The sequence below is a fragment of the Phyllostomus discolor genome, chromosome 6 (assembly GCF_004126475.2).
Source record: "Phyllostomus discolor isolate MPI-MPIP mPhyDis1 chromosome 6, mPhyDis1.pri.v3, whole genome shotgun sequence".
In the NCBI taxonomy this organism is placed as follows: Eukaryota; Metazoa; Chordata; class Mammalia; order Chiroptera; family Phyllostomidae; genus Phyllostomus; species Phyllostomus discolor.
The window spans coordinates 100055284-100078759 of NC_040908.2; the positions used below are offsets into that span (position 1 = coordinate 100055284).

Here is a 23476-nt window from a genome sequence, read left to right on the forward strand (position 1 = left end):
TTTGTACTTAGGAGGGGAAAAGTTATTGCTTTGCTAAAATATATATTGCTCATATTCAAAAGTATTTTAATTATATCTTATTGATTATGCTATTATAGTTGTCCCAATTTCTCTCCCTTTGCCCCTCTCCACCCAGCACCCCCCACTCCCTCAGGCAATCCCCACACCATTGTCCATGTCCATGGGTCGTGCCTATAGGTTTTTTGGCTATTCCATTTCCTATACTGTACTCTACATCCCTATGGCTATTCTGTAACTACCTATTTGTACATCTCAATCCTCTCATCTTTTCAAAAGTATAATTTTACACTCAGAGTCAAATAAATGCTTTTTGAAATTTACTCACGAGTTAATTATAGTTTTCATTGTATGTATGGAAAAGAGGAGCTTGTGTAGAATAGCTGTTCCAAGTAGGAGCTGGGGGGGCTAAAAATTTCTTTGGAGGCGTGGAAAGATATACAGCAGAAAAGAGTTTCTCTGTTAAAAACATGGCAGTGTCCCAGAAATTCCAGATATTAATAGAAATAAGTTATATTTTAAAAAATCAGAAAGAAATACTCTGATTTCACACACAGTAGAAGGGCAGACATTCCTGTCAACTTCAAACTTCATAGAACTATCTGGTGCCTTGGAGGAGTTATTGCATTCTAGTCTTCTCCACATTCTATGAATGAAGAAGGATATCATGATGTCCAGTGGCTTATCAATTCCCAAAAAGTGTAACTTTGGACTAACTCCTTTTATTTTTACCTTCCGCTCAACAATAATTGTATATATAAAATACACTATATAAAAAAGACAATATGTGAAAGACTTTAAACAAATCATTCTGGCATGAATATAAACTTTCATAATGTATAATATAGAAGATAAGCAAGACAACATTTTTCTCAATTATAGTAAGAAAATATTCATTTTAGCAACTTTTTCTATGTTCCATTACCTTAAATCAACAATCATCATAAAAACTACAGAAAAATGTAGCTTTGTAAATAAATGGTATATATTTTTATACTGATAACAATGTTTTCCTATTTGAGTTTATCATGTCAATTATCAAAACATAAAAATGAATTATAAAATCTTTTTGTTTTGGTATTCATTGTAATAATAGGTGTTAGAAGTATTCTTTTCAATGTATTTTATTATACATATTTGTTTTACATATTTATATATTATGTATATTCATGTTTGCAGGTTGAAATAAACTCTGAATAATTGGTAACATATAATTACACATTAAAAAAAGTTCTGGCACTGGCCTTTGTGGCTCACTTGTTTGGAGCATGAAACCATAACCAAAGAGTTACAGGTTGGATTCCTGGTCAGGGCACACACCTAGGTTGCACTTGACCCCTGGTCTGGAAGCATAGGATCTCCAGTCTGGGCGCATGCAACCTACTGATGCTTATTTCTCTCATAAATATTTCTTTCTTCCTCTCCCTCTGAAAAACAATGAAAAGAATATCCTCAGGTTAGGATAAAAAGAAATAAGTTCTTAATGATAGGTTGAAATTACAATCATAAGTGGTAAATTAAAATAATGGAATGTTTAGCATCTTAGAGATCATCCTGCCCCAGTATGGAAGACTGTTCTCCTTCAGACTATACCTGATTATGCCAGTGTTCCTTCAGCCCACACAGTGTTTATTGAAACGAAGGTAACCTTCACATGAGACGCACTCTGTCCAGTTTAGTTAGTTCACACCATGATTGTCTCATACCTGCAACTCTGTGGGTATGTGGGTTTGTTTCTCCTGAGTGAACCACATCCTCGATTTATAGGTGAGGAAGCTATCACAGGAAGGTTAAACCTTTGCTGCAAATTTTATCCTAACTAGTAGAAAGTTTAGGTAATGTGCCATAATTCTCACAATGGAGTTTTTATAACATTAATAATAAAGATGATAATTGCCTCCATTTATTGTGTTGTCATGTGTTGTACTAACTGCTGTATGTAAGTTATTATATTTAAGTCTTAAAAAGCTATGAGATATATTTTTTGTCCTCATTTTACAAATAAAGAAGCTGAGATGTAAGGGGTGAAATAGCCTGTCTGTTTGCCACTCTGCTTGCAGTGGCTGCACTCAGCTGCCTCTTTCACTTAATGAGTGTAATAGCTTCCCTTAAATTGTATAACATGTTGGTGGTCCTCAACTATTACAGTTGAGATTCTTTCATTCTGTATGCTCCAAAGCATTTAGTAAAAAATGATAATTATTTAGGTATATAATTAGAAATTGATGATACATATGTATAATTTTTAAAAGGAAATATTTATTGACTGCTTATAATTGGCCAGTTATATGGGTAATATATTTTTATATGTTAGGGAATTTTTACAATAACATTATAACACATGTATAATCACCTCATCTTGGCTAGGAATTAAAGGACAGTATGGTAAGTTAAGTTTTCCAAGGTGACTCTTAATCAGTAGTGATACTGAAATTTGAATCTTAGTTTTTACCTTCAAAGTCCTTATATTTTATAGTGATAATTTAAAATATAATGTTAACATTGTTTGGTCAGTAACTTACATATTTTATATTAAAATGAGCCATAGAGGTACAATATTTCTGTTAATATAATTTCAAGCAAAGTATTGAATGTCTACTCTTAGAAATTTTTTATCATATTTAGTAAGAGTAGTTTACAGAATTTGGTTGTTTAGATTGCTATGCATAAGAGGTTTTGCTGGAAATACAGTAAGATGCCATAAAAAGTATTAAAATCACTTGCCTCTGAAAAGTTTAGTAATTTTGGAATTATTATACTACCAACTGAAAAAATTTGGTTTCTAGAAACTTGCCTGTCATCCACCTCCCATCTCAGTGAAGGGTTGAGATGGTATACACATGAGCTTTTCGTTATCAAAATAATTTAATCCTGAGTTAAAATCCTGCTCTCACAATAGCATTATAATATATGTAGGTTTCCAGATTTCTGGCAAGATGGAGGCATAGGTGGACGCACCGTACCTCCATGCAAAACCAAGATTAGAACTACAACAATTTAGAGCTAGAATAACACCCAGAACTGACAGAGAATTTATCTGAATGGAAGTCTGACAGCCAAGAAGTTGAAGTAGACCCGTTCATCCAGACCAGTAGGAGGAGCAGAGAAGAGGAACGCAGCCGGCGCGGGTCGGCCGTGCAAGGAGGTCGGGGAGAGCTTGGCAAGAACTCGGCACGTAAGCCATCCGGGGCGCACAAGATCGCAGAGGTGGACCCTGAGTACACGAGCAGCAGCTGGTGGACCCAGTGAGGTGGCTATTGTAGACCAGGGCAGAGCTTGCATGCCAGGGTCCCAGAGAAGGGACTGAGATCCCAGGAGAACAGAAATACCACCATTGTTCCCTCCCGTCCCCATCCTCACTCCCACCCCCACATATAACGTCACAATCTAGCCACTGGGGTGCCCAGCCCTGGTGAACACTTAAGGCTCTGCCCCTCACCATTACAAAAGCAACCAGACGGGAAAAAAAAAGGAGAGACAGGGAGAGAGATATGTGTCCAACAGAAGAACAGATCGGTCCCCTAGGCCTCATCCTTTTGAGCGACTAAGAAATAGCCAATCTATCAGATGCACAGTTCAAAACACTGGTGATCAGAAAGCTCACAGAATTGGTTGATTTTGGGCACAAATTAGATTTAAAAATGCAGGTTACCATAAAAAAGATGAAGGAAGATGCACGGAGAGCCAACAGTGAAGGGAAGGAAACTGAGTCTCAAAACAATAGAGTGAACCAGAAGGAAGAAAGAAACAACCAAGCAGGAAAACATGAAGAAATAAGAATTCAAAAAAACTAGGAGAAGCTTAGGAGCCTCCAGGACATCTTTAAACGTTCCAACATCCGAATTATGGGGTACCAGAAGGGGAAGGAAAAAAGCAACAGATTGAGCACGTATTTGAACAAATAATAAAGGAGAACTTCCCCATTCTGGCAAAGGAAATAGTCTTCCAGGAAATCCTGGAAGCTCAGAGAGCCCCAAAGAAGTTGGACCCAAGAAGAAACATACCAAGGCACATCATAATTACATTAGCCAAAGTAAAAATGAAGGAGAGAATTCTAGAAGCAGCAAGAGATAAGAGGACAGTAACCTACAAAGGAGTTCCCATCAGACTGTCAGCTGATTTCTCAAAAGAGACCTTGCAGGCAAGAAGGAGCTGGAAAGAAATATTCCAAGTCATGAAAGGCAAGGATCTACATCCCAGATTGCTCTATCCAGCAAAGCTCTCATTTAGAATGGAAGGGCAGATAAAGTGCTTCTCAGATAAGGTCAAGTTAAAGGAGTTCATCATCACCAAGCCCTTATTTTAGGAAATGTTAAAGGGACTCATCTATGAAAAGAAGATAAAGAAAAAACATGTATAGTAAAAGGAGAGCAAACTCACAATTATTAACAACCACACCTAAAGCAAAACCAAAAGAAACTAAGCAAACAACTAGAACAGGAACAGAACCACAGACATGGAGATCACATGGAGGGTTAGCAACAGAGGAGTGGGAGGAGGAGAGAGGGGGAAAAGGTACAGAGAATAAGTAACATAGAATATAGGTTGAAAATAGATAGGGGGAGGGTAAGAATAGTATGGGAAATGTAGAAGCTAAAGAACTTATAAGTATGACACATGGACATGAACTAAAGGGGGGGGAATGTGGGTGGAAGAGGGTGTACAGGGTGGAGGGGAGTGAAGGGGGAAATGGGACAAGTGTAATAGCATAATCAATAAAATATATTAAAAACATATATGTAGGTTTCACATTAATTGTCAAGCTCAATATTTACTAGGAACTTTGGATCTCATATGATTATACTTTTGTAAAGGTATAATGGCATGATATTTGGAAAATACCTCAACATTTTAAAGTGTCAAAACTAAAATTCTTTAAGTACAAATATATGCTAAAGATTAACATGTGATTATGTTATTGATTCAATTACTTATTTGTTGATTATTTATTAGTGGCCTACTGAATAATACTCTAGGCCTTATTTTGAGTAGTAACAAAAGAAAGTGTTTGCTTTCTAGAAGATTACATCCTTATGGGTTAGATAAGGCAGGAGGTCATTTTAAAATCCATTCTATAAAGTGTCAGGTTGTAATAAGCATTATGATAGAAAAGGAATCAGAATAAAGAGAACAGACGTTGGAAGTCCTCTCTGCAAAGGTGACATTCCAGCGGAGACCTATACAATGTTACAGATCCATACAAATACTCAGGCAGGAGAGTGTTCCAGGCAAAGAAAACAGCTAGGGACAGGGTCTGCGAAATTTGCAATGAACATAGCAAACAAAAATTCTTGCTCTCATCAACTTTCAGTGCCATGTGTGGAGGACACAATAAATAAGACAAATATCTGACAGTTTGTTGAAAGATAAGTACCAAAGAGAAAAGTTCATTATGGAAGAGGGATAAGAAATATCTAGACGATGATTTGGTTGCACTTTTTGGTAAGACTTCCAGGGAAAATCTCTTCATGAAGATGACACTGAAATGAAAGCTTGGGGGGGCGGGTAGAGGTGTCACCCATGGTTGTATCTGGTAGGAGAACATGTTGTATTTGGAGGCAGTAGCGAGCACAAAGGTCCAGAGGTAGGATACTACTTGGTGTATTTGACAAAAAAGCAAAGAAGCTAGTGTGCTAGAAAGGAAGGAGGGAAAATGAGTATAGTAGGAGATGACATCAAAGAAGCAACAAAATGTAGATTGTTTAGGGCCTATAGGCAATTGTTACTAGCTTCAGTTTTTACCTGATTAAGGGAAAAGCCATTTAGGGCATGTGATCTAACTTCATTAGGAAAGAACCAGCTCTGGCCACTGTGCTAAGAATGGACTGAAAAGATCATAGAAAGAAGCAAAGCTGATATCACAGCTATCAAGGTGTAAGAGATGCCTGAGTGAAAGCTGTAGAGGTTACATGTTGTTGGATTCTGGATATATTATGAAATAATATAAATGGGATTTGGTATGTCTGCGGGGTGTGAGATATACTGGAATCAACAGATAATATTTCCATTTGGTCTTCATAACTGGAAGAATGTAATGATTACTTATTTAATGGGCAATACTATGGTAATGCTGGGTTAGCAGGTGGAAATGGGAATCCCATTAGGATATGTTATGTTTGCAGTACCTATAAACATCCAAATGGAAATATCAAGCAAATAGTGTGTTTGTGTATGTATGTATGTATATCTGTATGTTGCCATCCAAGGAAGATGTCCAGGTAAGAATAAATTTGGTAATTCTTTGGTGTATACATGATCTTTAAGTAGAAGAGTAACATAACCTCAGGGATGGTGTGGATTAATAAGTGAAAAGTTCAAGGACTAAGATGAGTCCCTGAAATGTTTTGATATCGGGAAGGTGAGGACAAATAAGCTATGAAAAAGAAGAAGAAGGCACAGTTAAGGAGGAAAAATACAAGTAAAGAAATTGTTTTTAGAAGAAGGGTGTGATCAACTTAATCAAATACTGATTATAGGTAAAGTGGATGAGAACTGAAAAACTGATCAATAAGTTTAACAATGTGGATATCATTGGTTACTTTTATAGTAGTATTTTATCCAGTGGTAGGAAGACAGACTGATTTGAGAAGCTAAGAAAGAATGGGAATTGTGCTTGCAGACTGGGAGAATGACAATGAGCTAGAACCTAGAGGGGAAAATTGGGTCGAAAAGATACATATATTTCTTTCTTTCTCTCTCTTTTTTAAAATAAGATGTTGGGAAAATACCAGAATGTTTGAATGCTGTTGATGATGCAGGAAGGAGAGCTGGGTCTTTGGTCACAGACAATTTGTTTATGATAAGAGGATCAGGGGCAATAGAGATACAGATAAATTGATAGCTACTGCAGTAGTGCGTTAAGGTTAACACCTCTGGGAAATAGACGAGGCAAGTTGGAGTGTAGTGTAGATGATGGTTATTAAGAAGTGCCTTTGGAATCAACCCACTAGAAGGGAGGAGGAAGGTGTAGGCATGGGAAGGAGACAGTCTGAGCTTCAATATTGCCCTCAGCTGACACCTAAAAGGAACACTAAACCTAGAATGGTTTCTCAGGTTTATCTGATCTTGGACCAAGGTGGTCAGGCTACTTTACTCACTCATTGAGCAACTGTTGGCTGTGTACTACCCAAGGAAAGGATATAACCTTAGATGACCTGATTCTCTCTAACAAAGGCAATCTCTAAAGGGGCTGAGAGCAGAAAGCTGTCTGTCAGTGGGACTCCCAACAGTTGGGACTTCACTGAAGGGGAATTGGAGGCACACATCACAGTGTCCCCTGTAGGTGAAGTACATATAAGTGGTTTTTAGATTACTTACATTTTTTAAGGTATTAAAAATAACTGTATTTTACAAATAAAGTCTTTACAGGGCCAAAAATATGGCTCTAGAACTTCAAAGCCCACCAAATCCTTTAACGTTTCCCAAACCTCCTGCATTCATCTTTTAAAAGTTTAAGGGTGATTGTCTTTCTGGAGTGGAGTCATGTGAGTTCTTTATATATTTTGGAGATCAAACCCTTGTCTGAGGTATCATTTGAAATGTGTTTTCCCACACAGTTGGTTCTCTTTTTATTTTAATGCTATTTTCTTTAGCTGTGCAGAAGCTTTTTATTTTGATGAGATCCCACTTGTTTATTCTTTCCTTTATGTCCCTTGCTCTAGGGGACATATTGCTGAAAATATTGCTGCATGGGATATCTGAGATTTTCCTGCCTATGTTCTCTTCTAGGACTGCTATGGTGTCACAATTTTTATTTAAGTCTTTTATCCATCTTGAATTTACTTTTTTATTTTATTTTTTTTAATTTTATTTAAATTGTTGCAGTACAATTTTCTGTCTTTTACTCCCATCCCAACCCACCTACTCAGCCCTCCCCTCCTCCCTCCCATTTCTACCCACCCCTAGTTTTTATCCATGTGTCCTTTATACTCATTCCTAGATTACTTATATTTCTGCAGGAATTGCGGGGGAAAAGTAAGGGAAGAAACAGGAGTTTGTTTTGAAAGAGAGTAGATGTAAAAGTATTGTCTAAGGATTGAGAGGGAATTGACTCCATAAAATTTAAGTCAAACATATAGAAACTCTGTCACAGTTCATAGATTTTTCCACAAAGGGTCTGCTTGAGGTTCGTGGTCATGAATTTAGAGCAAAACTTGTCATCATTGTCGATGTTTTTCTCCATTCGCATTCCCTTTCCCAAAGCAAAGGAGGTAGGCAGTTCAATCTAACCAAGGTGGAAGTTGTGCCAGGGAAATAAGATGGAGGGAGAAATAGGTAAGAAATCATGGTCGTAGGCAACAAAATGACTATCTAATAAGATTATAAAATGTAAAATAGCTAAAGAAACAGACCCAAAAGCTTGATAGACAATATTAAGATCTATGAGTTTTAGGAATTTATGTACTAAATGACTTGGTTTTACTGAAAACATCCAATTTTATGGGTCTATAATTACTCAAAATCCTAATAAGTGCTCTGTTATTTCTGTTATATTATTTCTTTCCAATGTTCAGCCTTACAATGTCCTGAGACTTTTTGTGAATTCCAACTAATCTCGATTTGGAAAAAAAATTGAACTTGGAAGCAACCAAATAATTTTTTTTTATGTAATTCCATACCCAAAGTGTAGAAAGTTAAGTCCAATGTATAGAACCTCTGACACGGCTTATAGACTGTCATCACATTAGCTAATCAAATTCATACAAAAATTTCACCTTTGATATTATTTCACCACTTATATTATTCACAGGAATAGCTTTTTGTAATCCACATCGAGACACCAAAAAAAGCCCTAAGATCAAAAACATTTTATCACACTCTTTGGATAATTTATCTTTTTACAAGAGCAATTACAATTTACTGTTTTACTTACAATGTAGTTAAAATCATCTCTTTCAAGGCAAACATACACTAGCGAGCTTTGATTTCCTTTTAGTTAAAAAAGCCTTTAGCCCTGGCTGGCATAGCTCAGTGGATTGAGCGTGGGCTGGGAACCAAAGTGTCCCAGGTTCGATACCCAGCCAGGGTACATTCCTGGATTGCAGGCCAGAACCCCCAGCAACCGTACATTGATGTTTCTCTCTTTCTCTCTCTCTCTCTCTCCCTCCCTCCCCTCTCTAAAAAAATAAATAAATAAAATCTAAAAAAAATGCCTTCGCCTAGATGACTTGTGTTTAAAAACATGTAAAGTGTAAATGGCAAGCCATAGCAAGAGATTAGTTATCTGACATGTTATATAGAGCCAAAGAAAAAATGGGAATAAAGATGGTCTCATTATAACTTATCATTATCTCTTGTAGATTTACCTTACGACTTCAGCTATATCTTAATACTGCTCTTATCTTCATGTAATAGATGGAAGGTATTTTTAACACACGTCTAAGCTTCTCAACTAATATTCTTAGAAGACTAATTTTATTAAATAATAAACTTTTTTAAAGTAATGTGATATCTCATTCACAGATGACATAACAACTACTTTAAAGAACTGTGGCATTACTTCATACGACATAATAGGAAAGTGTTTGAAGAAACAATCACATTGATGGAAATATTCTAAATGTATCAGGATAACTCTAAATTAAAAACATGCTAGTTCCAAAACTGATTTTGTCACCTCGAAGGCTCAAATTATTACTGGCTGTAAGTTTTTATTTTTGCCATTTAACCTTGGCGAATGCCAGTGATTTCATCAATAAGTGGGGCTAGTTTGCCCTGCTTGCTATCTGCTAATGAATTGATCACAGGCTCATGAGTTCATGCTTGGGGTAAAATACCAAATGCTTCATGTATTTTGGCTTTCACTCAAGGTACCATTCAGTGATCAAATTTTTATTTCAAAAACTATTATTTTTAAGAATCCTGCTTGTTGTAGAATGTCTTATGGAAGGCTTTGTGTGAGGAAAAAAATGGCTATAGATTGAAAATTCTAATTTAATTCTCTCAAAATAAATATAAAAATCATTCTCCATTCATCACTAATGTGTTCATCTTTGTGTCTTTCATTTGTCAGAAATGATTTTTATTATTTGTTTTATAAAATAATTTTATGGTATTTTTCCCATTACCACTTAGTCCCCATATAGCCCATCTCTCCAGCAGTCACCACACTGTTGTCCATGTCCATGAGTCCTGTTTCTTTTTTGCTCAATCCTTCTACACCCTACCCTTAGTTGTCATCCTGCTCTCTAGCTATGGATCTGTCTTTTTTGCTTGTTAGTTCAGTTTGTTCCCTAGATTCCACATATGAGTTTTCTTTCTCTGACTGGCTTGTTTCACTTAGCATAATGTTCTCCAGGTCCATCCATACTGTCACAAAGGGTAAACTTTTCTTCTGTTTTACAGCCAAGAAGTATTCCATTGTGTAATGTTCCACAGTTGTTTTATCCACTCTTCTACTGATAGATACTTAGGCTGCTTCGTATCTTGGTGTTTGTAAATAACACTGTAATGAACACAAGGGTGCTTATGTTCTTTTGAATTAGTGTCTTGAGTTCCTTCAGATATATTCCCAGAAGTGGGATCACTCAGTCAAAAGGCAAATCCACCTTTAATTTTTTGAGTTATCTCCATATTTCTTTCCACAGTGGCTGTACCAGTCTGCATTCCTACCAAGAATGCAAAAGGGTTCCCCTTTCTCCATGTCCTCAAAAGCACTTGTTGATTTATTAATGATAGCCATTCTGATGAGTATGAGATGATACCTCATTGTGGTTTTAATTTGCATTTCTCTGATAATTAGTGACATTGAGCATTTTTCTTTTGTCTATTGGCCATCTGTATGTCTTCTCTGGAGAAGTGTCTGTTCAGCTCCTTTGCTCATTTTTTAATTAGGTTGTTTGTTTTGTTGGTGTTGAGTTTTGTAAGTTCTTTATAAATTTTTTATATTAACTCATTATTAGATGTATCAGCAAAATGTTCTCCCATTCTGTGGCTTGTCTTTTTATTTTGTTGATCCTTTCCTTTTCTATGAAAAAACTTTTGTTTGATTTAGTGCCATTTGTTTATTTTTTCTTTCATTTCCCTTGCCTGGAGAGATATGTTTATAATTATTGCTATGAGCAATGTCTGAGATTTTGTTGCCTAAGTTTTTTTCTATGATTTTTATGGTTTTGAGTCTAACATTTAGCTCGTTGATCCATTTTGAATTTATTCTTGTGAGTGGTGTAAGAAAGTGGTTTAGTTTCATTTTTCTGTATGTATCTGTCTAATTTTCCCAACACCACTATTGAATAAACTATTTTAGCCTATTATATGTGTTTGTTTCATCTGTTGACTATTAATTGACTGTAAAGGTGTGGGCTTATTTCTAGGCTCTCCATGCTGTTCAATTGACCTATGTTTCTGTTTTTATGTCAGCACCATGTTTTTCAGATTTCTGTGGCCCTAAGTATAGTGTGATATTAGGTAGTATGATTCCTCCAACTTCGTTGTTCTTTCTCAGGATCACTTTTGCTATGCAGGGTCTTTGGGATTCCATGGAAATTTTTGGAATATTTGTTCTAGTTCTGTGAAATATGTCTTTGGAGTCTTGAAAGAAATTGTGTTGAATCTACAGATTTCTTTGGGTAGTATGGACATTTTAATGAAATTAACTCTTTCTCTCCATGAACATGGTATGTGCTTCTACTTGTATCTTCTATTTCTCTCTCCAATGTCTTTATAATTTTTGAAGTACAGGTCTTTTACATCCTTGGTTAGGTTTATTCCTAGGTATTCTGCTCTTTTTGAAGCAATTGTGAATGGGATTGCTTTCTTAATTTCCCTTCTGTTAGTTCATTATTGGCATATAAAAATGCAACTGAGTTCTGGATATTAATTTTGTATCCTGCTAGTTTGCTGACTCATTTATCAGTTCTAGTAGTTAGTGAAATCTTTGGGGTTCTCTATATACAGTATCATATCATCTGCAAATAAAGATAGTTTTATTTCTTCCTTTCTAATTTGGATGCCTTTTATAGTGATTTTTGATAAGAAATTTTGATGAACATTATTTCTAAATTTCTAAAATCATCTTGGTATCTCTTCCTAACATTGAGTTACTTTTGTTCTCAAATCTTTTTTAAATAACCACATTGAGTTTGATTTGCCAACTCATTAGTTATTAAGTCTGTAACAACAGACAAGTTTTTATTTGCTTTTCTCCTGTGGTTAATAATCTTTAAAACACAGAAATTAATATTTAATTTCCAGAATGCCTGGCATTGAGTAAGTATGCTAGTAGCCACTATGATTATTACTCATGAATTTCTTTGTATTTCCCTTTATTTTTTAACATTTTAAAATGTCAAAGATAGTTTCTGAATGAGGGATTGTCAGTTTTTTACATAGAATTTACATGGGACACAAAAATCTGACAACAATCTGAATAATCCTGAAGATAGTAATAGAAATAACAGTAACAATGTCAAAAGGAAGAAAGACTTCAATATGCAATCGCTTTGCAAGGGAAGCAGGAAATACCACGTCAATACTAGGAAAGTTGTAGGTTGTTTTTATATAAATCATGGAAGTTAAAACCATGAGACCCCTCAGAGAGAGCACCCTCAATCTTACATATAAATCTGATGCTGTGACTTCAGAATTAAACTCAAGTAGCATTTTGCTTTTTTTCATTTTTTAATTCTTTGTAAAAATTCAAATTCAATTTTATGATGTTTATCATAACTCATAATGAATGATCTCATCATTCACAGCACTGTTAGTGTTAAAGAATTAATTGAGAATGCCTGGAGCATTGACAATGTAGAACTTACTGACAGCACCTCTAGGATGAATGTAAAACCAAGTACAATTGAAAAGGATCACTCCATTTTCTTTCTTCCAAACTCACAACTTCCATAAGCCAAACAGTGCCACTTGTCCTAGAATAGATTTAAGATTGGAAAATTAGTGTCTAGGAGACAGGTGAACCTCAGCACATCATTTCTAATGTATAATATTTATTCTCTTGCCTTGACACCTTTTCCCTCCTCCCTGATAACTAACTAACGTATTGTATTTAACATACGTGAGGTCATAACATCAGTGTCCAGGACCCTTATTCACTTTCTTTCTTGCCAGTTTTCTTTCAACCCCTCTCTCTCTCCAACACTTTATAATATTTCATTTGTCTAGGGAATGGTTTTTAAAATATTTTATCTGTATGTGTGTGCATGTTTCACACTATAACTGTTTAAGGTATTTCAGTGGTTGAAAACTTTCCTAATTGGTTTGCAAAGTTGCTGAATCTACTATACCACCCACTGTGATCTTTATGAAGTCTTTCAGGAGAAATTCCTCTTAGATCTCAATACCCAGTAACACTGTGCTCTTCCTGAGTTACTAAAAGTTTTTATCTTACAATAACCATGAATTCTAAGACTGGAGACATATTCATCTTTGTTTTGATCCTCATAAGTTTAGCATCAAATTTATTGTCATCTTCTAATAATTTACAAATGTATGTAACATATATTCATAAGTGCTTATCTTATCCTACAGGATTCTTACCACACTTATTTTGCCTTCACCTGGAATTTTTCAACTACCTCTTTTATCTTTTTGTATTATATATACATATAATATATATATTTATATGTTATTTATATATATATTTATATATTATATATTATTTATATATATATATATAAAAAGATGCCTCAAATCCTTTGTGGAATAATGCAAGGAAGAAATGAAAGGATTCAGGAAGGCATGCAGGAAGGAGGGAAGGCAGGAAGAAGAAGGAAGGAAGGAAGGGAGGGAGGGAGGAAAGGAGGATGTGTATATGAGTCCGTGTGTGTGTGCCCATATGTTTGCAACTTACTTTAGGAGAATAACAAGAAGGGCTACATGGGAAATGTATACAGTATGTGCTGATAACTTGTAAGTATGACTGTGACGGATTGAAGCTGTGATGGTTTGGCCTCATGCATCTATTTGGTGGCACAGACTCCTCCAAGCTGTCTAAGGACAGTTGGCCCAAGTCAATATGTTTAGTTCACATATCTATATCTTTTCTCTACAGCTTTTCTGTATCACCAATATCTTACTTAACATTTGGTGTAAAGTTTGCATTTATAAAATTTTGTTCAGTGAATTGGTGAAATTTGTCTTGTCTCAACATGCTTCAAATCACACATCCTAAATCTACATTCTGTCATGTGAAACTCTCAATTACATCATTTATTGTATACCACTTTTTCTTTGCATGGTTTAGGATGAATAGGTGTAATAATTTTGTAAGCTACAGTTTTAGCCAAAGCTCAACTATTAAACCCTGCATGAGCTTCTGAACTTGGAAAGAACATGAAAAAAGACATGGCCCAGGGCCCTGTGATTCTTGACCACAGGCTTTCTCTTCCAGTCTTTTGCTTGTCTTTTTGCCCAAGTGCTTTATAGTAAGTCTGGAAAGAGGTTTATGTCAGTTCATAATTTAAACTCTAATTTTAAGTCCTTGTTTAAGATTTTTATCTTCACTCACATTTCCCTCAAAGGTCAAAAGTAGAACATATAAACAAGTATTTTTTAACTTTCTATAAATGGTAGTAATATAATCTAAGTCCCAACCATTAAAGTTGTTTTTTTCACTTCTCTCCTTGATATGTTAGAATGTATAATCTATTAAAGTAAAATGGTAAGCACTCAAACTAAATTCTCTGATGAATGCCTCCAAAGAAACTGCTTTCTGTTCACAATGAGATGAAAACAACCAGCTGTATTTTTGCTCAGATTGTTTTCTCTAGTTGTTATCTCAACTCCAACCAAGGAATTTTCACAGAAATCATTCTGAGGATCAACCAGAACCGTGTGTGACAAAAACATCTTTTTTTTCATTATAGAAATATTTCACTTTTTTCCTAGGCAGACACATTTAAATGAGAAAAAGATACTCCCTAAAAGTGCAGACCTCTTTTTAGTGTTTGTATGTCATTACAAAATATAAAAACTATCTATTCACAGCCGCAAATAATCTACTTACCTTTGTACTGCTGGTACTGTAGTACCCAGAACATAATGACACAGAGACAACTCCATGAGGAAATGTTAAACTGTACCTGTATTAACAGCTAATACAAAGTATAGCAATTATAGATGAGTGCTATTTTTTGGGTCATTGTGATCTCAAAACACAAGCCAGTCATAATAATTCCATGATAATTTTTCTTTCTTGTATCTATTTTCTAAGCCATGACTATACTTGAATTTCCCAGAAATAGGCATTAATTTAGTCTTGTTTTCTATTAAAATGTTCTTTTAAACTATAATATATTGATTTGAAATGTCACACTAAGCATAATATAAACTTGTAGTAAATATATTAGAAGCTACATGTATATTTTTCAAAAAACATTTAAGAAATTAAGTTAAAATAAATTGATATCCAAATAGTTTTCCAGAGTTTATAAATCCTATGAGGATAAAAAGAAGAAAGTAAAACCACATATTTTCTGAAGATAGTACAGCCTTATCACAACCAACACCTTACTGTATGGTTCCCTCACTGTTTTTGGAGTAGAGTCAAAGGAAGTCAAATTAGAAACCCTGCCTGCTTTGTCTTTATGTTGAGATCATTTGTTAAAAAAAAAAAGACAGCTTCTATCTCTAAGGACCAATGCATATGAATTTCAAGCTATAAGCCACAGATATTTGAATACAAATGAACTTGATTTTTACTTGAAGTTAGTGTGTATGTTTTCACACCGTCAAAAAAAGAAGAAAAAAAGTAGAACTAGGACTACTCTCTCTCTTGTCTTGCCACTTTGAGAAAAGCATGACTACTTACAGTGAGACACAGAATTATGTGTAAAATCCTAAACACTTTCTTCAATAATGAATACCTCTATGACTATTTTTGGCATTATGCCTTTACTATTTATTAGTCCATTATCATTTTGAATGTATTAAGTAGATTTCATTATAAATTCAGCATGTAAGGAAATTGTTAACTATCTTTCACAAAAAGTAAAATTAGGATTCTTTTAGGATATTAAAGTTAGTGATTTATATCCTTCATATCAAGAATATTTTCTTGACTGTTTATATTCATCATCTTTCAGATTATCAAACATTAAATATGGGGAACTAATACATCGTATTACTGTAAAACATACTATTTTAGCATGAAATATGAAAAGTTTCAAAAATCTCTCTTACAATTGATGAATAAAGGAAAGAGAGGCAGAACAATTTCAAAGAACATTTCTCACCATGGGAACATGTTTTCGTAGACTGAGAATTCTAGAACAATGTTTATTTATAAAAATACTGAACTCCTACCATTTCCAAGAAACTACTGTAAAAATTATGTCTTTGATCAACCTAGCCTAAGATGGGAGGAAGGGACATATGTACTGAGCTATGAATGTATCAATAAGCAATATTAGACATACAAATAATACATAGAATTCTTTTCTAGGTCATTTTATTTTTAAGACAGTATTTGAAATTGTGGCAGTGTAGTACTATAATTTAAGGGAAGACAATTGAACCACAATCAATGCTATAATCCTTCAGACATGTGAGTTTTTTGATAGCTGTAATTCCCAAAGTAATCAAAATAGATTAGAATAATTAATTCATACAGGCCATTACTGGTTTCTATAAAATGAAAGTAACATGACTTATTCACTCACATTTATATAAAACTAACATTTTATATCCTCATTATATTTTGCTAGAGCACACAAGTCTCTCTAATTTGACAAATGGATGCTCGGTTTTACATGTCATTCCTAGCATGACATATAATGAGACAAGTGGTTGGGCAGCAGGTACCCCTAATCCACTTCAATTTCTCTTCTCACTGTGCATAAATAGGTTTTATTGGTAGTAGAAAAATCAATATGCAGGTAATAATATAAAAAATAAAAGAACTATTTAATGTGCTGTAAATGTTTTTGTCTAATTTCTTTTTATACTTGCAACTGTATGCACTATAAATAAAGAATATTCATACCTTCTGAACATAATGGTATTTAAAATTGGATGGCATAGATTTATTTTAAGGCCCTCCTATCACTATTTAACAAACAAGAAGAAAGCTTGTCTGGATAATGAGAGAAAGGTAAGTACAAATTATAAAAGTAGCATTCTTTAAATTCCATTTTGCCTTGTTCTAAATGCTGTGTTGTGTTGACAGATCTGGGAAATTTTAGTGGCCGGACGAGAAGTGCAGTCTCTGTGAGGGAAGGCCAGGGGGTTGTTCTGATGTGCTCTCCTCCGCCTCATTCTCCAGGTACGGTAGGATCCCATTCTGTATTGCTGCTGCTGTCTTTTACTATTATGCTCATTCTTTTAGACCATGTCTTGACTGGGGTGACTTCCAGGTAAAATGTGCATGGTTTTCTTGAAATGTATCATAGTACCAGTTGTGCAATTAAACATCATACACTCTAAATATCACTGGACAAGAGACTGAGCTCCTATGATAAGATTGTTTTATTATCATTCTAAGTCTTGACTGTTGTGGTCATGTCTTTGTGTGCCACCACTGAGGGATATATTGCCTGGAACTCAAAGAAAGTGATAAGCTGAGAGAGTAAAGGCCTTTCAAAATTATTTGGAGTGTCAGAGTTGAGTTAACTTAATACCAGTGTGCATCTTGTTGCGGAAGATAAGCTGGAAACTGGGTGGTTTATGGTGTTTATCACACTGAAACAAAGACTGCTAAGAAATATTTTGATTTTCAAACAAAACTATAACATTCTTTTTGGCTACTTCAGCTCTTAAGAGTCATGGTAATAATCAGTATATACTTCATGAAGTTTGGAGTAACATTATAGTAAATTGTGCTCAGGTTAATAATTTCATTTTTCCAACTCACAGCTAATTGTACTCATTTTCTTTAAGTCCTGTAATTTAAAATGAGTATTTTTTAACTTCAGTATAGTCTCCCTATAATACAATTTAAGAGTGGCTAGCATCAATGAGAGAGAGAGGGGGTATATAAGTGTTTATTTCTATATGAGAAATAATAAAGGCATTCTGGCATCTCAGTACTTTTTTTTCTTCGTTTAGTGTGAAAGCCAAACTTCTTTCTAGGTTGCATTATTAGTATAATAAAGGGGCCCAATTTTGTCCCACCATAGAAAATTCTCATCATGAATTACAATAGGACTTCGTTCAAACGTCTTAGAGTTTCTTACCTTTATCTGACCCTCCTTCTAACTTTTTCTTAAAGAATTTATTCATTTTTAGAGATAAAAAAAGGAGGGAGAAGGAAAGGAAGGGAATATCAATGTGACAGAGAAATACTGACCTGTTGCCTTTTCTATGCACCCCAACCCAGGATTAAACCTGCAGCCCAGGCATGTGCCTTGACTTGGAATCATTGCAGGTGATGCTCAACAAATTGAGCCATGATGGCCAGGGCTAATTTTTTTTTAACTGAAAGAATAGTACACTAAATTTCAAAAGGAAAATACCTTGAAATAACTTTAGTTTCAAAATTATTAGTAATAATTTCCGAGTCGTACCCACTTAATTCTTATATGTTACTTCAGTTTCACTAATCCTTCTGTGATCTGTTTGGGGACTTTACAATAAACATATCTAGTTTTACCTTCATGTTATTCAAGGTCTAGATTCTTTCAAGGCAATGTGTATTTTAACTTTTTTCTTATGGGAAATGCAAAATGATTTAATTAGTTTAGTATAAACCTATAGTATTAAGATACGTTACATCTAATGGATTATTAGACAAGTTTTATTTGAAAGGCAGTATTAGATGAATAATTGTTAGAGATAAATGGAAGGAAGTTGAGGAGAAAGGGGAGGAGAAACCAACAGGCTACACAGAGGATAAAGGCATTCATCAGCAAACTTATAGGAGTTAACATCATGAAATTGTTACAGAACACAACAGGGGGGCCTGGGATGATATACTATTATTGAAAGAAGGCCCCGGGTCCGTTATGTCCGCCGCCAGAGGAAAGACGTCTCTCAATGCCAGAGATTTGTGAAAAGGAAAGGAAATGTTTATTTAATGCTATACAAACTTCAAATAGTGACCTAATGTCTTCACCAAAATCCCAAAGTCCCTAAAAACACCCACAAACAGACACAGTCCTTCCTTCCTTCCCCCTTTGCCCAGTCCAGAGTACCGTATCTCAGGAAAGGAAATAGAAGTCCATGGCTTAGGCAGTCCTCTGGTTCTTCCCAGTTAGTACTCCCTCTCGACTGGGAGACCTCCCTGGGTTCCCAGCACCCTCGGCTGAGTTGCCGGGATCTCTGCTAAAACCAGGTGGTGGTTCCCCCTTCTAAACCTGTGAGGGCCCCACTCTGCCAGGCCGCATGGTTCTCTTCTCAGGGCTGCAGGAGTCTACACTCCGTCAAGTCCGTGTGGTTCTCCTTCCTAATGCAGCATAGTTCTCCTTTCTAAAGCAGCATGGTTCTCCTCCAATGGCTGCACATGGTTCTTCTTCTTAGGGCAGCGCATGGCTCTCCCTTCTAAAGCATCATGGTTCTCCTCCAGGGCTGTCGCATGGTTCTCCTCCTCAATGGCCGCCAAATCTGGGTTTTAAATCCCCGCGGCCAATCTTCCTCTGCAGCCTCATTTCCGACTCCTCCCACACTCGGCTTCACGTGCCAGAACTCATATCCTTCCAGCTTTACTGGGCTGCCATCATGAGTCTGGGCAGGTGTGGTCCCATGTCCTGGAGCCAATCCTCTCTGAGCTCCCACGCAGGCACTGTAACTCAGGGGACCCGCCCCCCCCCAGTTACATCTAGGTGGGGAAGTTACTTCTGGGTGGGGAAGTTACTTCCATTCCCCTGGCTTAGAGCTGATCACAGCTACTTAACTTATCTATGCAACCAGTCAAAGGCTATAGATATGTTAAATGACCATGCCAGAGCTTAGCTGCAAGGCTGTTGGTATGCTAAACAGCTCTCAATGGCCCTGCTCCATTTGTCCCTTCCCCCAACCCACACCCTGGGGTGGGGAATGGAGACATCTTAAAATCTCCTGGACACCTTAAGCTCTGGACCCCATTTCAAATGCCTATTTGAGCCCCCCCCTCTTGGCTGCACCCTGTAACAAAATGACTCCTGTAGGAGGGGGGGCAAGGTCCTCTGAGATATAATTTATGTTGCAAGGTTGTTCAAACATGTGTAAAAAAAAGTGAAATGACAGGGGATAACATAGGAAATAAAACCATAAGATTACACAGAGGAAAATTATCCAATTTGCAAAGAAAACTATGTAGAACATATTTTCAATGGAAAAAATAGTATAATGAATTGCATATATGATAAGCATGATATAAGAAAGACGGAGAAGGGGCAAGTGAAGTAATGTGAATAGAGGACTCATGGGTGTGGGCAATGGGGTGGGGATTGACTGTGGGAGCTCAGGGGAAGGCAGGGGAGAGCGAGGAAGAAGGTGGGATAACTGTAACTGAACAATGATAATAAAAATACATATTAATTGATAAAATAAAAATGCAATCTCAGTTTTGGACTGTAAGATTAAAGCCAGATGATTACCATTGCAGATGTGTCATAAGAACTGTTAGAGTGATTATATAATTTAAGGTTATAAGACAAATATAGTCTCGTAGTAGCTACTTAATTTGGACTGTTATGCCAAATTATCTATTCAAACATCAGTGTTATCACAACGGAGTTTCAGGGGCACATACATGACCCAATATAACAGGAGTAGCTCAGCATCCAGGCCCATGTCTAACACTTACCATATGAGTAGTTGTCCCTGATCAAATCCTGTATATCTTCAGCTTTGTTGAACTTTCCTTTAAGATTCTGGCTCCATTTGAGATTTGCATGTCTCCTGAAGATATGACTTTCTTGCAGCCTTTTAAAGTTATGGCTGTTTATTCTCTCATATTGTGTGTACCATTCATTGTGTGTCTGGAAGAGATATATCCTCCTTTCTCTTCATTGCTCACTCTCCTAATCCTCCTTACAAATCCTCAATTTTGAATTATAAGCTATCAGACTCTACACTTCCTTGCTTCAGTCATTAACACACTCCCAGCTCATTCCCTTTGTTTCTTAAAGATTTTTCTCCCACCCACACTCTCAGCTGATGACCATTTTTTGTGAAAGGAAAGCAATTAGAAAATAGTTCCACAGCCTTCATCACCAAATCACACACATATTACCTTCTGTACTGACACACTATAACTTCCCTTTTTTAGTATAGATGCATTATTGTGCTTCTAAGAGCAATTCCTAAATCTGTGAGCTTCAGTATTTTTGTTGTTTTTGTTTGTTTTTCTGTTTTTCTCTGTTTAAAGAAATTACTTTAGTAATTTTTCCTTCTGCATCTTTACTAGAGATGATTTACTTCCTTCTGAGTCATTCTCAACAGCATGCAACCTTACTGTCCCTTCCTCTAAATCAAAACAAAAAAAAGCAAAGCCATCTCATGTCTCCTTTCAGCTGTTACCTCATTTTTTTCCCTGCTCCTCTTCATATCAAAACTCTTCAAAAGATTAGTCTGTGAATATGCTATCCAGTTCCACTCCTCTTTCTTATATCTCTTTGATCCCATTCCCTGTCTATTGCTCTCTCTTTTTAACAGGTGGGGAGGTGAAATTTATATCCCAGAAAATTAACCCATTTCAAAGGTATAGCTCAATGTATTTTAGTAAATTTATAGTCATGCCACAATCTAGTCTTAGAATATTTCCATCGTGGAACAAAGGCATTCTCCCACCTATCCTCACTCAATTACTGTTCTACTTTCTGCCTCTGCACCTTTGCCTTTTCTGGAAATTTTATTCTAATGGGATTATATAATGTGCCGTCTCTGTGTATGGGTGTGTGTTGGGCTTCTTTTACTTAGCCTACTGTTTCTCAGGTTCAAACAAATTGTGGCATATATCAGTAGTTACTTCATATTGATGAATAGAATTCCTTTGTATAGAAATACCTCATTCTGTTTATCTTTTCCTCAGGAAATGGATGTTTGGTTTATTGTCAGTCTTAAGTGTGTCACTCCTTCCTCCACAAAATACTTCTTTGGAGGACTCCATAGTCTCTTGTTTCCCCCCACCTTACTTTTTAATCTCTTGTGCTGCTTTTGCCTCATCTCCTCAAGCCCCTAAATGTCATGGTCCTGCAATTGTCAGTCTTTGAACTTCTTTCCTTAATATGTCCTCACTCTCTTGGATTTCACGGGGCAATTAGGCTTTAAATACCAACATATCCCAAATGTGTGTCTCCAACCAGGACCCTGGCTTCTGTATCCAGATGCCTACTCAACATTTCCATTTAGATGACTAGTAGGCACCTCAAGGTTAACCATGTCTAAAACCGATCTCTTGATTCTACTTTCCCCAAACCTGCCCTACCTGCAGTCTTTTCCACCTCAGTTGATGACAATTTAATTCCTTATAATTCACCAGATTTTAGAGTTATTCTTCACTTTTCGCTTTCTCTCACACCCCACATATAAACCGTCAGCAATTTTATTGGCTTTCCTCAAGGTTTTCACTTCATACGTAAGTATCAGAAACTTTGAAAGAGAAATAATGAACAGGAACAGGAGAAAATAGGTCAGCTTTATAGTAAGAAAACTTTCTTACCATTTACCTTTTCTCATAAAGATGTTGTAAAATGTAGAATAGATAAATTAAATGTGATCCACATTATCAACATGGAAGACTAAAATGTAACATTTTATATTTTTGCCAAAGAAACAAGTTGAAACTTGAAGGGCTGGATTTACTAGTTGAGATCAAAATCATCTTGAGACATAGTGATTTAATCCTGGTGTTTTGCTTGATCAGTTAGAAGGAGAACTTTAAAAATGTCTTAAATAATTCAGGCTGAAGAGGCAGAGTAAGTGTAGAAAGGATAATCCCGAACTATGTGGTGAAAGAAGCATTGGTTTTGATATCTGCTCCAGCACGCATTAGCTATGGCTTCAACAATAGCCTTTGGGTGAGGTGAGACTGTATATTATGAAATGAGTAAATAACATGATACATACTAGAAATCACAGCCCCAAATTTCTCATCTAACTAGAAGATAGATCATCATCTCATCATTGCATACCTATTTAACTGACACATGATTTTATTTTGTTTTTTACTCTTGTTTTATTTCCTCCTTTCAAGTTATAGTTTATCTTATCAGAATTTTATTATGTGAAGTAAAGTGTTGAAAGTAAAATTTTAGTAATATTTTTATCTCCCCTAATAGATTATATGTTCTTTAAGGGTACAACCCTTGTCATATCTTATTTATATCTCCAATGCTTAGCACAGTACCTGACACTTAGTAGGTATTCATTTACTGCATAGTAAATAATTGATTGAATGTGCTGATTCTAGCAGTTAAGTTTTATGGGATTTTAGACAGTTCCTATCACCTCCTGCTATTAACTAGTTTATTGCAACCCATATTTAGGACAGATATTTGGGTCACCTAATATCACTTTCAAATACTACAATTTCAAAATATAGCAGTTACTATGAACCAGTGATAATTATATGAAATTATAAGTGGTT

At 35.7% G+C, this 23476-nt stretch overlaps 1 protein-coding gene and 1 long non-coding RNA gene across 2 annotated transcripts in view; one reads left to right on the plus strand and one right to left on the minus strand.

The window, feature by feature from the left end:
• The window catches only part of CNTN5 (contactin 5), a 1221314-nt gene that overhangs the window by 812488 nt on the left and 385350 nt on the right, over positions 1-23476 (plus strand). The window contains exon 7 of the mRNA XM_028517441.2: positions 17138-17233. Within this exon, the coding sequence (XP_028373242.1) occupies positions 17138-17233 (96 nt within the window). The remainder of the gene's footprint in view (positions 1-17137; positions 17234-23476) is intronic.
• Positions 1-23476, minus strand: part of LOC118501225 — a 394674-nt gene that overhangs the window by 302639 nt on the left and 68559 nt on the right. The window lies entirely within an intron of this gene.